The sequence below is a fragment of the Mustela putorius genome, unplaced genomic scaffold, assembly GCF_011764305.1.
Source record: "Mustela putorius furo isolate JIRA1106 unplaced genomic scaffold, ASM1176430v1.1 tig00003896_pilon_pilon_pilon, whole genome shotgun sequence".
Lineage (NCBI taxonomy): Eukaryota > Metazoa > Chordata > Mammalia > Carnivora > Mustelidae > Mustela > Mustela putorius.
The window spans coordinates 13,062,345-13,075,561 of NW_025422045.1; the positions used below are offsets into that span (position 1 = coordinate 13,062,345).

The 13,217-nt window shown below is 40.3% G+C and overlaps 1 protein-coding gene across 1 annotated transcript in view; it reads right to left on the reverse strand.

Moving 5' to 3' along the window:
• RPGRIP1 (RPGR interacting protein 1) overlaps window positions 1–13,217 on the reverse strand; it is a 54,454-nt gene that overhangs the window by 1,328 nt on the left and 39,909 nt on the right. The window contains exons 21-23 of the mRNA XM_045067423.1: window positions 12,227–12,419; window positions 4,651–4,735; window positions 1,711–1,841 (exon numbers count right to left, since the gene is read on the reverse strand). Of these exons, the coding sequence (XP_044923358.1) occupies window positions 1,711–1,841; window positions 4,651–4,735; window positions 12,227–12,419 (409 nt within the window). The remainder of the gene's footprint in view (window positions 1–1,710; window positions 1,842–4,650; window positions 4,736–12,226; window positions 12,420–13,217) is intronic.

The window sequence follows — 13,217 nt, forward strand, 5'->3', positions numbered from 1 at the left end:
TTTGAAATCAGGCCAACATGATTAAAGCCTGAGTGGAAGGAAGGGCAGCCAAAATAAATTACTATAAATTTTTCTTTTGATTATTAAAAAAATCAAAATAATTGAGACATATTCATTGGCTTTAGAAATGTTGAAGTCCTGACCAGAAAAGGCTTCAGGGGATGTTTCTTCTCTACAAAGGGCACTGAAGCCAGGAAGAGTGCAGCATGTCTGGGGAATGAGGACAGGCATCGAACTTGGGAGTACAAGTTAAAAAACAGGTGACAGAGACCACACTCGCCCTGTGCAAGGGAGCCAACCCTGTCCTAAATATTCCTCTCCCACAAGCCTTCACTTAAGCAATCCCTCAATCCTCTGGACGAGCCTGTGAGGGAGCAACGCTATTCTCCTTTTGCAGTTGAGGAAACCTGCATAGAGAGGTTACATGACTTGCCCAGTACCTCAGCTGGTAAGGTACTAGAGGAATAAAATGAAGAATCTTATCTACCTACCAGCTAGTTTGAACTCTGTAGCCCCTGGTCTAAAAAGTATCCCTCAAATCTCATTATAATTTTATATCATGACTCTGTACACATGTACGTAAGAAAGTGTCACAAAATTATCTGTGTGCAGAGCACTCATATTTTCTACAGTTTTTCCCCCTCAGTTCTGGTCATGACTTACTAATTTAATTTCACTATCCATTATTTGGTTGGTAAGGACTGGCAGTTTGAAAACCTTTGGTCTAGTGGCTAATTTTCAGACCCTACTACAGCCTTGCAGATAAGGTAAATGTGAAATCCCAGACACGCAGGGTTAAGAGCAGTGGGACTGGACAGAACAGGCCCACCTAAAGGCATCCAAACGCAGATATTTTTCAAGCATGCCAGTCTTGCAGCAAACAATGTTAAAAACAGATTTAAGAAGAAGGTGGTGATCAAACTTTCTGTAAAGAAACACTGTAGCAGATGGAAATGGGGTGGAAGTGGGGATGTAGTCAAAACTTTTCTGAAGCAGGATGGTTAAGATTTGGTAACTAAGAAAAAAAACCTCACCCCAAAAAACTCAGTAACAAATACCATGAGGTGTGTGAGGGAGTAGGTGAGTTAGTGTTAAAGAGACTAGGGGAAGGGTCGCACATTAAAACGAGAGGGTGTTGGGGCGCCTGGGTGGCTCAGTGGGTTAAAGCCTCTGCTTTCGGCTCAGGTCATGATTCCGGGGTTCTGGGATCAAGCCCCACATCTGGCTCTCTGCTCAGCAGGGAACCTGATTCCCTTCTCCTCTCTCTGCCTGCCTCTCTGCCTACCTGTGATCTCCGTCTGTCAAATAAATCAATCTTCAAAAAAAAAGCGGAGGGTGTTTGCTGTCTTTACAAACCTTATATGCTTACGATAAATCAGAAATTCTGATGTTGAAATTTGAAATTAAAAGAATTGGTCTTTTCAAAATACCCCTATTTCAAACACTGGAGATTTTCATAAAAGATTGTATTCTGGTTGTCATGAGACACATGGGCTAAAATATACAACTGACTATTCATGCTCGATCTGGAAATAAATAAAGCTACAGTTATTTCAATATTAAATATACAAACTGGATTTGGATCCAGTTTGTATCATCACCTTCATAGTGGTAATTATATACTGAAGGTAAAATCGGAAGAGAATTTGTGATTAGGCTGATTCCCTTAGAAAAAAGTGAAACAGAGAAGCATGAACGTTTATTACTCACTCTCTAGCTCTTGCTCTACACCGTCTCTTCCTGATTGCATGATCTGCCACAGTTCCAGAAACGCATATCCTACTTCTTGACATTCTTTCTTTTCATCGTCCAGAGGATCACTTACCACTGTAAACTTTAAACTAAAGGAAAAATTCCATTTAACTCAGTACTGCTGATGCTGTAAGGTTTAAAATACATACATAATGATAAAGGTAATCATAAATTATACAGTGTTTTCCCTGAATCAGTTTTCCCTGGCCTTCATCTTACATAACTGTAATGGCAAAAGAGAAGGAACTGGTGTATTTTAAAGGAATGACAGGTCTGGAAAAGAGGGAACTAAGACTCGAGATGATAGAGTTGATCAAGCTGTCTCAAACCTGTTCAGATAGGGGCACCTGGGTGGCTCAGTAGGTTAAGTGGTTAAGTGTTCGCCTTCACTCAGGTCGTGATCCGTGAGTCCTGGGATCTAGACCCTGCATCAGCCTCCCTGATCAGCAGGGAGCCTGCTTCTCCCTCTCCTTCTAACTGCTGCTTCTCTCTGTCAAATAAATAAATAAAATCTTTAAAAAAGAAACCTATTCATATAGGATGCTTCTAAGATAGCTTACAACTCTGATGAAAGATGTGTCATGGACAGTGAAGGTGTTGCACAAAAATCAAGATTATAGGAGAATTAGAAGAGTTCTTAGATTTCTAAATAAAAGTTGGGTATCAAGCCAGAGCAAAGGAAAACAGAAGGAATACAGAATTACAAAACATATAAAAAGTGTATTCCTATGAGTTGTATGTCTGGAGACGGCACCAGAGTGCAGGGCACAGCGCCCACGAGCAGCCCAGAGTCCACCGCACTCATTATTCTCCTGACTCAACTCAGCGAAGAAGGATACAACAATCTAGAAACTCGATTTTTTTGAGATAAAATGCACACATAAATTCATCATCTTAACCATTTTAAAGTGTACAGTTCAGTGTGTTTTAGTAAATTTAGTAAAAACAGTGTGTTTTAGTCTCCAGGAGACCACCAGTTGACTTTCTGTCTCTCTGGGTTTGCCTATTCTGGACATTCTGTATCCCTATTAATTTTTTTAAAAGCAATACTGGGGGCTAATAGTACTAAGTGAACAAGAATAGGACTACAAATAGGACTTAAAATCACAGCTAAACAGAATGAAGCTAAAAAGAAGAAATTCTTCTGAAAGTGACCCATTCTTAGCTCACAAAGTAATATCCATTTGTGATGATGCTTCTGTATCCTTACTGAGAACTACAACAATGCAAAGGGACGGTGCTAACTACCTGAACAATTTTCACCTTTCTAGGTACAGGGCACAATACCAAACGCATGCATTCATTCATTCTTCGTTTTTTCATTCATTCATTCATTCATTCACAACTCTGAGATCAAGACCTGAGCTGAGGGCAAGTATCAGGTGCCTAACTGACTGAGCCAACCACCCAGGTGCCCCCCAAGATGCTTTAGATAAACTACATTAATTATTTCAGTTGTATCCTCACAGAAGCCCTCAAGCCAAGTAATATTCGAAATTCACAGAGCTAGTAAGTGGAAGAGCCAGGATTCAAAACCAGGCTTTCTCTGATTACAAAGCCAATGTTCTGTCTGCTGTACATCAATCGAAATCTAAAATTGAATAGAAGGTTACAAAAAGAAAAGGGAAAAAGCTACCACTGTAAGGAAATGAAGGAAGAAAGTATTCTAGGAATGCTGAGAGAAAAACGGAAAATAACTAAATTCAACATTGAGGCAGAAGGGAAACAAAATGCTTTACACTTTCAAAAGTTATCAGTCAGCTTCTATCTGTTTAAGTACACAGTGACACTGAAGTCAGATGCACTATTTATTTCTGTGGCTCCTTCTTCAGTCCTTTCTATGACTAACTGGAGACAAAGTCAATGCAAATTAAACAAATTTATTGGGCTAAAACACCAGCCCTGTATTATTTCTTACCCACACACTTTAAAAGGAGGCAACATTGCTAGATCTTGCCAAAAGCAAAAAAAAAAATTCAAAGAGATGCCCACTTAAATTTGAATTTCAAATTTCAGCTGAATGGTGAATAATTTTCTTAGTATAACTATGTCCTGTGCATTTCATTGGGAGCTTCTAAATCGAGGCCTCTTCACACCAGAGGAATAACAGGGACACGTCCCTAAAATTGATAGTACACCTTGAATTTACTTCAATTACGTCAAAGTAATCCTGTAAAGAAATAATTTTAAAAGTCTGAACATGTAGGGGCTTGGGTGGCTCAGTCAATGAAGCATCCAGCACTTGATCTCAGCTCAGGTCTAGATCTCTGGGTCATGAGTTTAAGCCTTGCCTTGGGCTCCATGCTGGGAGTTTACTTTTAAAAAATTAAATATGGGGGCGCCTGAGTGGCTCAGTCGGTTAAAGCCTCTGCCTTTGGCTCAGGTCATGATCCCAGGGTCTTGGGATCGAGCCCCACATCGGGCTCTCTGCTCGGTGGGGAGCCTGCTTCCCACCACCCCTGCCTGCCTTTCTGCCTACTTGTGATCTCTGTCTGTCAAATAAATAAAATCTTAAAGAAAAAAAAACTAAATATGAAATTACTATCATAAAGACGTAATATTTGGTAAGCTAGCAATGGTACTGTGTGAGATATAAATTATCTGAGAATGTCAAAGGGTTTTGTCCATTCCTTACAGAGCACTGTCAGTATTCAAGTATTTGCTGTCACAAAAGCAGTGTCATCAGGGGCTGGCACGGGTGAGAGAGGAACTACACCGATGAGATTCATCTAGTTTATCAGGTGGCTGCAAACATGAATTAGCCTCAAGGAGATGAGAAATCCATCCAGTAAGTTAATACAAAAGAAGTTATTAGAATATTCAATATCAGTGCAAAACCAACTGAATTCCTGGGTGGATAATATCTCCCTGCTTTCAAAGTGGAATGCAGATGCTTACCGTCCTTGCTCTGGATCTTGTTTCTTCAGCATGGCGAACAGAAACTGCCTTCGGCCTTTTTGTGCCAGTGGGTCCAGGTCTATCACTGCAGTAAGGATAAGACAGGAGAAAAGTGAAGAATCATACACTGTTGCTATATGGGCACTAAGACCTTCATAAGTGGCATACATAAAACCATGACAGAAAAGAGAGATTGGCAATCGAGGGCTCACGGCAGGCCACCTGTTTTGGTAAATGAAGTTTTTACTGAATACAGCCAACACCTATTTGTTTACGTATTATCTATGGTTGCTTTCCAACTACAGTGACAGAGCTGAATAGCTGTGACAGAAACCATCTGGTCCACAAAGCCTAAAATAATTACTACCTGGCCCTTTAAGAAAAAGTTAGTTGACCCTGATAAAAAAGAAGCCTTGCAATCTCCCTGGAAAGCCGTTGTGCCAAGATAAACGTGCTCCCACCACTCTAAAGCTGAAAGAATCCCAGGAGACTGATTTCTTATGGCCATGCAGAGGTTTGAGTTTTGTAGCAGGTTCAACTCAAGGTGCCTGTCTCAACACCCACCCTCTCCCTTCCTCCTTATTTATATATGGGAACGCTGCATCCTCAAATACATTAGCATATGTTTTCCAGCCTCTTATTTAGCTAGGTTTGGCTGCAGCAAAATAAGTTCTGGCTATTGTGTTATGTATGCTTAACAGGCTCAACCAGGAAGCATCCTTCCTTCTCCCCGGCAACCAGGAAGGGTGACAGGCTCACCAAAAGGATGGAAGACAGGCGCTAGGTTGATCGGAGGGCAGGATAGGAGTTTGGACCCTGGTAGGATCGCATATTCTCAGCCCTGGACTGTCCCCCCTCAGAATTCATTTTATGTAAGTAAGAAATAAATTTCTACCTCATATAAGGACAGGATATACTTAAGGGGTCGGGGAGAAGGAATAGACAACAACAAACAGCTCTTAGAAATCTAGGACAAATTTTCAATGACTGGAAGTTAAGACTAAGGAAATCTGAGGGACTACCTGGCTTGGTCAGTTGGTAGAAGTTCTTGATCAAGCCTTGTGAGTTTGAGCCCAGGCTGAGGGTAGAGTTTACTTAAAAGAAAAAAAAAAAGACTACACCTATTAAGGGGCGCCTGGCTGGCTCACTTGGTAGAGCAGGTAACTCTTGATCTTGGGGTTGTAAGTTTGAGCTCCAGTCCCATACTGGATGTAGAGATGACTTAAAAAAACAAAACAAAACAAACAAACAAACTATATATATATATATTTATAGAGAGGAGTGGGGGTAAGGAGCAAAAGGAGAGAGAGAGAGAGAGAATCTTCAGCAAGATCCATGCCCAGGGCACCTGGGTGGCTCAGCAGGTTAAGCCTCTGCCTTGGGCTCAGGTCCTGGGCTTGAGCCCCACATGGGCTCTCTGCTCAGCGGGGAGCCTGCTTCTCCATCTCCCTTGGCCTGCCCCTCTGCCTACTTGTGATCTCTCTCTCTCTCTCTCTGTCAAATAAATAAATAAAATATATTTTTTAAAAAAAGATCCATACCCAGTGTGGAGCCTGATGTGGAGCTCAGTCTCACAGCCTTGAGATCATGTCCTCAACCAAAATCAAGAGTCAGATGCTTAACTGACTGAGCCATACTTAAAAATAAAATCTTTAAAAAATTAAGGAAATTTCCCCAAAATAGAAAGGCTAGAAGTGGGATTATATGAAGAAAATGAAAAAATGAGGGGCGTCTGGGTGGCTGAGTTATTAAACGTCTGCCTTCAGCTCAGGACATGATCTGGGGCTCCAGGGATCAAGCCCCACATTGGGCTCCCTGCTCAGCGGGAAGTCTGCTTCTTCCTCTCCCACACCCTCTGCTTATGTTCCCTCTCTTGCTGTCTCTGTCAAATAAATAAATAAAATCTTTAAAAAGAGAATGAGGAAAATCAGAGGATTAATTTGGAAGATCAAAAAACTCTACTAAGAAAATGAGAAAATCCTGGGGACAAAATTATCAAAGAAATGCAATGAAAATTCCCAGAACTAAAAACCATGAGCTTTCAGACTGAAAGAACCCCTGAATGGCTAGAACAATTACAGGAAAAATATACACATTATTCTAAAATTTAAGAATACTAAGGAAAAAGATCAAATGCTCAAGTTTTCTGGACAGGTAGAGGTAGTTTTCATACAAAGGTTAGACTCCTGGCAAAGATCATGGACCAACTGCTTCGAAATTCTGTACTTGATCTTAGCCAAAAGGCCGAGAAGTGATGCTTCGAAATTCTGGATAAAAATGTTTTCAGAGGGGCACCTGGGTGGCTCAGTGGGTTGGGGCCTCTGCTTTCGGCTCGGGTCATGATCCCAGGGTTCTGGGATCGAGCCCCACATCGGGCTCTCTGCTCAGCGGGGAGCCTGCTTCCTCCTCTCTCTGCCTGCTTCTCTGCCTACTTGTGATCTCTGTCTGTCCAATGAATAAATAAAATATTTAAAAAAAATGTTTTCAGAATACAGTTCTATACTTGGTCTAATTATCATTAGGCTATATGGGTAGAATAGATTTCATGCAAGATGATCCCAATGTACTTCCGATGTATGCTTTTTTTTTTTTTTTAAGATTTTATTCATTTGACAGAGAGAGATCACAAGTAGGCAGAGAGGCAGGCAAAGAGAGAAGGGGAAGTAGGCTCCCTGCTGAGCAGAGAGCCCAATGCCGGGCTCCATCCCAGGACCCTAGGATCATGACCTGAGCTGAAGGCAGAGGCTTAACCCACTGAGCCACTCAGGCACCCCCCAGTGTATGCTTTATTTAAAAGCTACTGGAAAATATGACCCATTAAAATATAAAAGTGAATCAGTGGATGACAGAGAACCCAGGAGATAAGAAACCCAGTATGAGAGAATTAAATCAAATTCTCCAAATGCAGCAGCATGATAATAGCTGAATGGTGGGCTGAAGAGAGGTCTTCAAGGGAAAAAAAAATTGATACATTCTTTGACAGGTTTGATTGTTTGAAAACTTGGAAAGGCTGTTGTAGGATGTGAAAAGAACTACAGTGGGCATAATGAAGATAGTGCAAATGAAAAATTGAGACAAAAAATACAAAAAAAGGATTTTAACTATGGCATACTACTTGGTTCTGAAGAATTAATATTTACATATCCATAATAATAGAAACAATTAAGATTGGATTAAATAAAAGTTATGATCCAACTCTATGGGAAGAAGGAAACATGGGTACAGGATAAGAGAGAGAAATTTTGTGTGTCATGATAGGAAGTCAGCAGATAATATCTAAAATTGGTGAGTCAGGAAGCTGCAACAGAAGCATTATTCAGAAACATAGAGTTAAATAATAAGAAATAGCAGAAAAAGTGAAAAGAGTGTGGTGGACCACAGAGAATGGGGAGGGAAACAGGGAGTGATTTGTGTAGAAGGGATGGAAAAAGGGACTGTTTCATTTTAATTAAAAATTTTTCTAGGCCTATTTGATATTTTATTTTAAAGATTTTATTTATTTATTTGACAGAGAGAGATCACAAGTAGGCAGAGAGGCAGGCAGAGAGAAAGAGGAGGAAGCAGACTCCCTGCCGAGCAGAGAGCCCAATGCAGGACTCGATCCCAGGACACTGAGATCATGACCTGAGATGAAGGCAGCGGCTTAACCCACTGAGCCACCCAGATGCCCCCTATTTGATATTTTAAAACCATATGCATAACCCTACTTATATCAATGGACAGATCATCCAAACAGAAAATCAACAAGGAAACAGTGGCTTTGAATAACACATTGGACCAGATGGATGTAACAGATATATTTGGAACATTCCATCCTAAAACAGCAGAATACACATTCTTTTCAACTGCACATGGGACAGTCTCCTGAATAGATCACATTTTAGGCCACAAAACAAGTCTCAACAAATTCAAAAAGATCAGTCATACCATGTATCTTTTTTTTTTTTTTTAAAGATTTATTTACTTCAGAGAGAGAAAGTATACAAGTGGAAGGGGCCAAGGAAGAGGAAGAGAGAAACCCAAGCAGACTCCACACTAAGTGCAGAGCCTGACACCCCAAGATCATGACCTGAGCTGAAACTGAAAGTTGGATGTCCAACCAGTTTTGCCACCCAGGTGCCCCACCATATATATCTTTTCTGATCACAGTGCTACGAATTAGAAATCAGCCACAAGAAAAAATCTGGAGAGAGCACAACTACATGGGGATTAAATAACATGCTACTAAACGATGAATGGGTCAACCCAGAAATCAAAGAGGAAATAAAAAAATACATGGGAACAAATGAAAATACACTGGTCCAAAACCTTTGGGATGCAGCAAAAGCTATTCTAAGGGGGAAGTTTATAAGAATACAGGCCTAATTCAAGAAGCAAGAAAAATTTCAAAAAACCACCTAACATTATACCTAAAGGAACTAAAAAAAAAAGAACAAACAAAACCCAAAACCAGTAGAATGAAGGAAATAATAAAGATTAGAGCAGAAACTAAAAAAACGGAAACTTTAAAAACCAACAGAACAAATCAATGAAACCAGGACCTGGTTATTTGAAAAGATGAACAAAATTGATAACCCTTTAGCTAGACTCATCAAAAAGGCAGGGGGAGTCAAACAAAACCAGAAATGAAAGAGAAGAAAAAACAACTGACACCACAGAAATTCAAAGGACTGTAAGAGAATATTATGAGAAATTACATGCCAACGGATTGGACCACCCAGAAGAAATGGGCAAATTCCTAGAAACATATAACCTCCCAAAACTGATTCAGGAAGAAATAGAAAATTTGAACAGACCGATTACCAGAAATGAAATTGAATCAGAAACAAAAAAAAAAAATTCTCAAAGTCCAGGACCAGACGGCTTCACAAGTGAATTTTACCAAAGAAAAACGCTTCTGAAGAAGCGTTAATACCTAGTCTTCTCAAATTATTCCAAAAAATAGAAGAGGCAGGAAAACTTCAAAACTCATTCTATGAGGCAGGCATTACCCTGAAGCCAAAATCAGATAAAGAGAACTATAGGCCACTATCTCTGATAAACATAGATGCAACAAACCTCAATAAATATTAGCAACCAAATCCAACAATACTTTTAAATGATCAAGTGGGATTTATTTCCAGGATACAAAGGTATTTCAATATTTGTAAATCAATCAATGTGATACATCACACATCAATGAGATCATTTCAATAAATGGAGGAAAAGCATTTGACAAAGTACAATATCCATTCATGATAAAACCCCTCAAGAAAGTAGGTTTAAAGGGGAACATTCCTCAACATAATAAAGGCCATATATGAAAAACCAAAAATGAAAGAGCTAACATACTTAATGGTGAAAAACTGAGAGCTTTCCCCTGAGACCAGGAATAAGATGAGGAAGTTTTTATTCAACACAGTACTAGAAGTCCTAGCCCTCAATCAGATAAGAAAAAGGAATAAGAAGCATCCAAACTGGTAAGAAAGAAGTAAAATTTTCACTATTTTGTGGATGGCATAATACCATATATAGAAAACCCTAAAGATTCTACAAAAAAACCTACTAGAACTGATAAATGAATTTAGTAAGGTCATAGAATATAAAATCAATATACAGAAGTCTGTTGCATTTCTTTATTATTATTTTTTTTATTTTAAGTAGGCTCCACACTGGGCTTGAAACCACAACCCTGAGATCAAGACCTGAGGTGGGATTAAGAGTCAGACACTTAACTGATTCAGCCACCCATGTACCCCTGGTTGCATTTCTATACAGTAATAATGAAGCAACAGAAAAAGAAATTAAGAAAGCAATCCCATTTACAATTGCAACAAATATAATAAAATACCCAGGAATAAACTCAACCAAGGAGGTGAAAACTGTACTTTGAAAACTATAAAACAATGATGAAATTGAAGGTAACACAAACAAATGGAAAGATATTCTATGCTCATTGATTGGAAGAACAAATATTGTTAAAATGTCTACACTAACCAAAGCAATCTACAGATTTAATGCAATCCTTACCAAAATACCAACAGCATTCTTCACAGAACTAGAACAAATATTCCTAAAATTTGTATGGAACCACAAAAGACCTTGAAAGAAAACAAAGCTAGAAGTATCACAATTTCCCAGATTTCAAGCTATACTGCAAAGTCAAAGTAATCAAAACAGTATGGTATTGGCACAAAAACAGACACACAGATCAACAGAACAGAACAAAGAGTCCAGAAACAAACCCACGACTATATGACCGATTAATTTTTTACAAAGGAGGGCAAAAATATGCAATGGGAAAAAGTTTCTCTAAAAAACGGTGTTGTGAAAACAGAACAGCTACATTTTAAAGAGTGAATCTGGTTGGGGTGCCTGGGTGGCTCAGCTGGTTAAGTGTCTGCCTTCGGCTCAGGTCATGATCCCGGGGTCCTGGCATCAGGGTGTACATTCAGCAGGGATTCTGTTTCTCCCTTCCCGCCTTCCCCTCTCCCCAACTCGTGCCCCACCAAAATAAATAAAGAGTGAATCTGGACCACCTTCTTATATCATACACACAAATAAACTCAAAATGGATTAAAGACTTAAATGTGAGACCTGAAACTATAAAAATCCTAGAAGAGAGCATGGGCAGTAATTTCTCATACATCAGCCATAACAACTTCTTTCTAGATGTCTCCTAAGGCAAGCGAAATAAAAGCAAAAATAAATCACTGGAACTACATCAAAATAAAAATCTTCTGCACAGTGAAGGAAGTAATCAACAAAACTACAAGGCAACCTACTGAATGGAAGATGGTATTTACAACCAACATACCTGGTATGGGGTTAGTATCCAAAATACACAAGGAACTGCTACAACTCAACACTCAAAAAATAAACAAACTAATTTTAAAATGGGGCAGAAGACATGAACATTCTCCAGAGTAGACATCCAGATGGCCAAAAGACACAGGAAAAGATGCTCAAAATCACCCATTATCAGGGAGACGCAAATCAAAACCATAGTAAGATATCATCTCATAACTGTCAGAATGGCTAAAGAACAAGAAACAAGTGTTGGCAAGGATGGGGAGAAAAAGGAACCCTCTTGCCCTGTGGGAATGCAAACTGGTGCAGCCACTGCGGATGGATCTACAGAGTATAAGACTAAGTGACGTCAGTCAGTCAGGGGAAGACAAATACCACATAATTTTGCTTATGTGTGGAATTTAAGAAATAAAACAAAAAGACAAACCAAAAAATCATACTCCTCAGTATAGAGAACAGAAGGTTACTGTAGGGGAGGTGGCCAGGGGGCACGGGGGACATAGGTGATGAGGATTAACAGGATGCTCATCTTGATGAGCACCAAGTAATGTTACAGTTGTGGAAGCACTATGTTGTATGCCTGAAACTAATACAACGCTGTATGTTAACTATACTGGAATTAAAATTAAAAACTTAATTAAAAAATAATAAAAAACAAAAAGCTTAAGTAAAACCATATGCATATATCACTTTGATAAATAAAATGGTTGCATCCACCCCACTGGAAGTGCAGAGCAGTTCTGACCCCTCAGACTCCTCTCCCGGCCAAGCACAAGGCATGTCTTACCTTTGCTGAAGTGAAAGTGGATCTCTTCTCCTGCCCTTGGCTTCCTCAGGGACACTGGGGTCTCCGTCTCTGACAAGGGTAGGCCGTAGAACTTGTACTCTACATACACCTGCTTTACATTTTCATCACACATCACTTCGGCCTCTGGGTAGAAGGCCAGGGAGACGATTTCAATACACATCTTCTCCGAACCCTGACAAGGAAAGTATTTATTTATCCTGTAGGTTAGCGATGCTCCTAGTGTTCCTACTCCATCTAATGAACACGTTACTCCCTCAGAGAGCAATCACAGCCATATTCCATCTAACGTAGTCTTTTTTTTTTTTTTTTAATTTGATGGGCAGCAAAGTTAAGTTTACTGAGCAATAGCTCAGAGCTCCAGTAGAGGGAGGGGACCTTTGAGGGTTGCCCCCATCTCCCATATCCTTGAGATTCAGTTTACTGGTAACTGCTACCCAGAGCTTCCTACATCCACCAAGTGCTGGCCCCAGAGCAGGCTGCTCCAGCAGTCCTTCCATGGCAATGCCAGTCCTTCCAGCCCTACTGCAGTTGCTACCACAACCACCATCCTCTCTTTGGACTGTGTCTGGGTCCCTTTTGCATTAGAGACACCAGGGGGAGGGCAGACATTTCTCGAGTTTCAAGTCAGAAGCTGAGGGTAATGTGAAGTCCTCCCTTTCCCCAGTGTGGCAGCAAGTCCTGTCATGACACTAGTAAGGGGTCAATCCGGGATGGCCCCAACTGGCACAGTGCTCCCTTGTCATCTGGGGGTTCTCTCCTGTCCTCTGGGTTGCCAGGCCAATGCCCTCACTTCTCAAAGATCTACCCCCACTCCCACCTTCACCTCTCTTAGGAAGCAGGCGGAGCTCCTGGGCCTTCTCCTAGGAAGCCCAGGAGGCAGCATTTCTCAACAGATCTACTTCAGAACAACCTGGGTGACGCTTGAAAGCTACTTGATGCCCTCTCAACAGCCCTCGCACAGCCCTCCTAA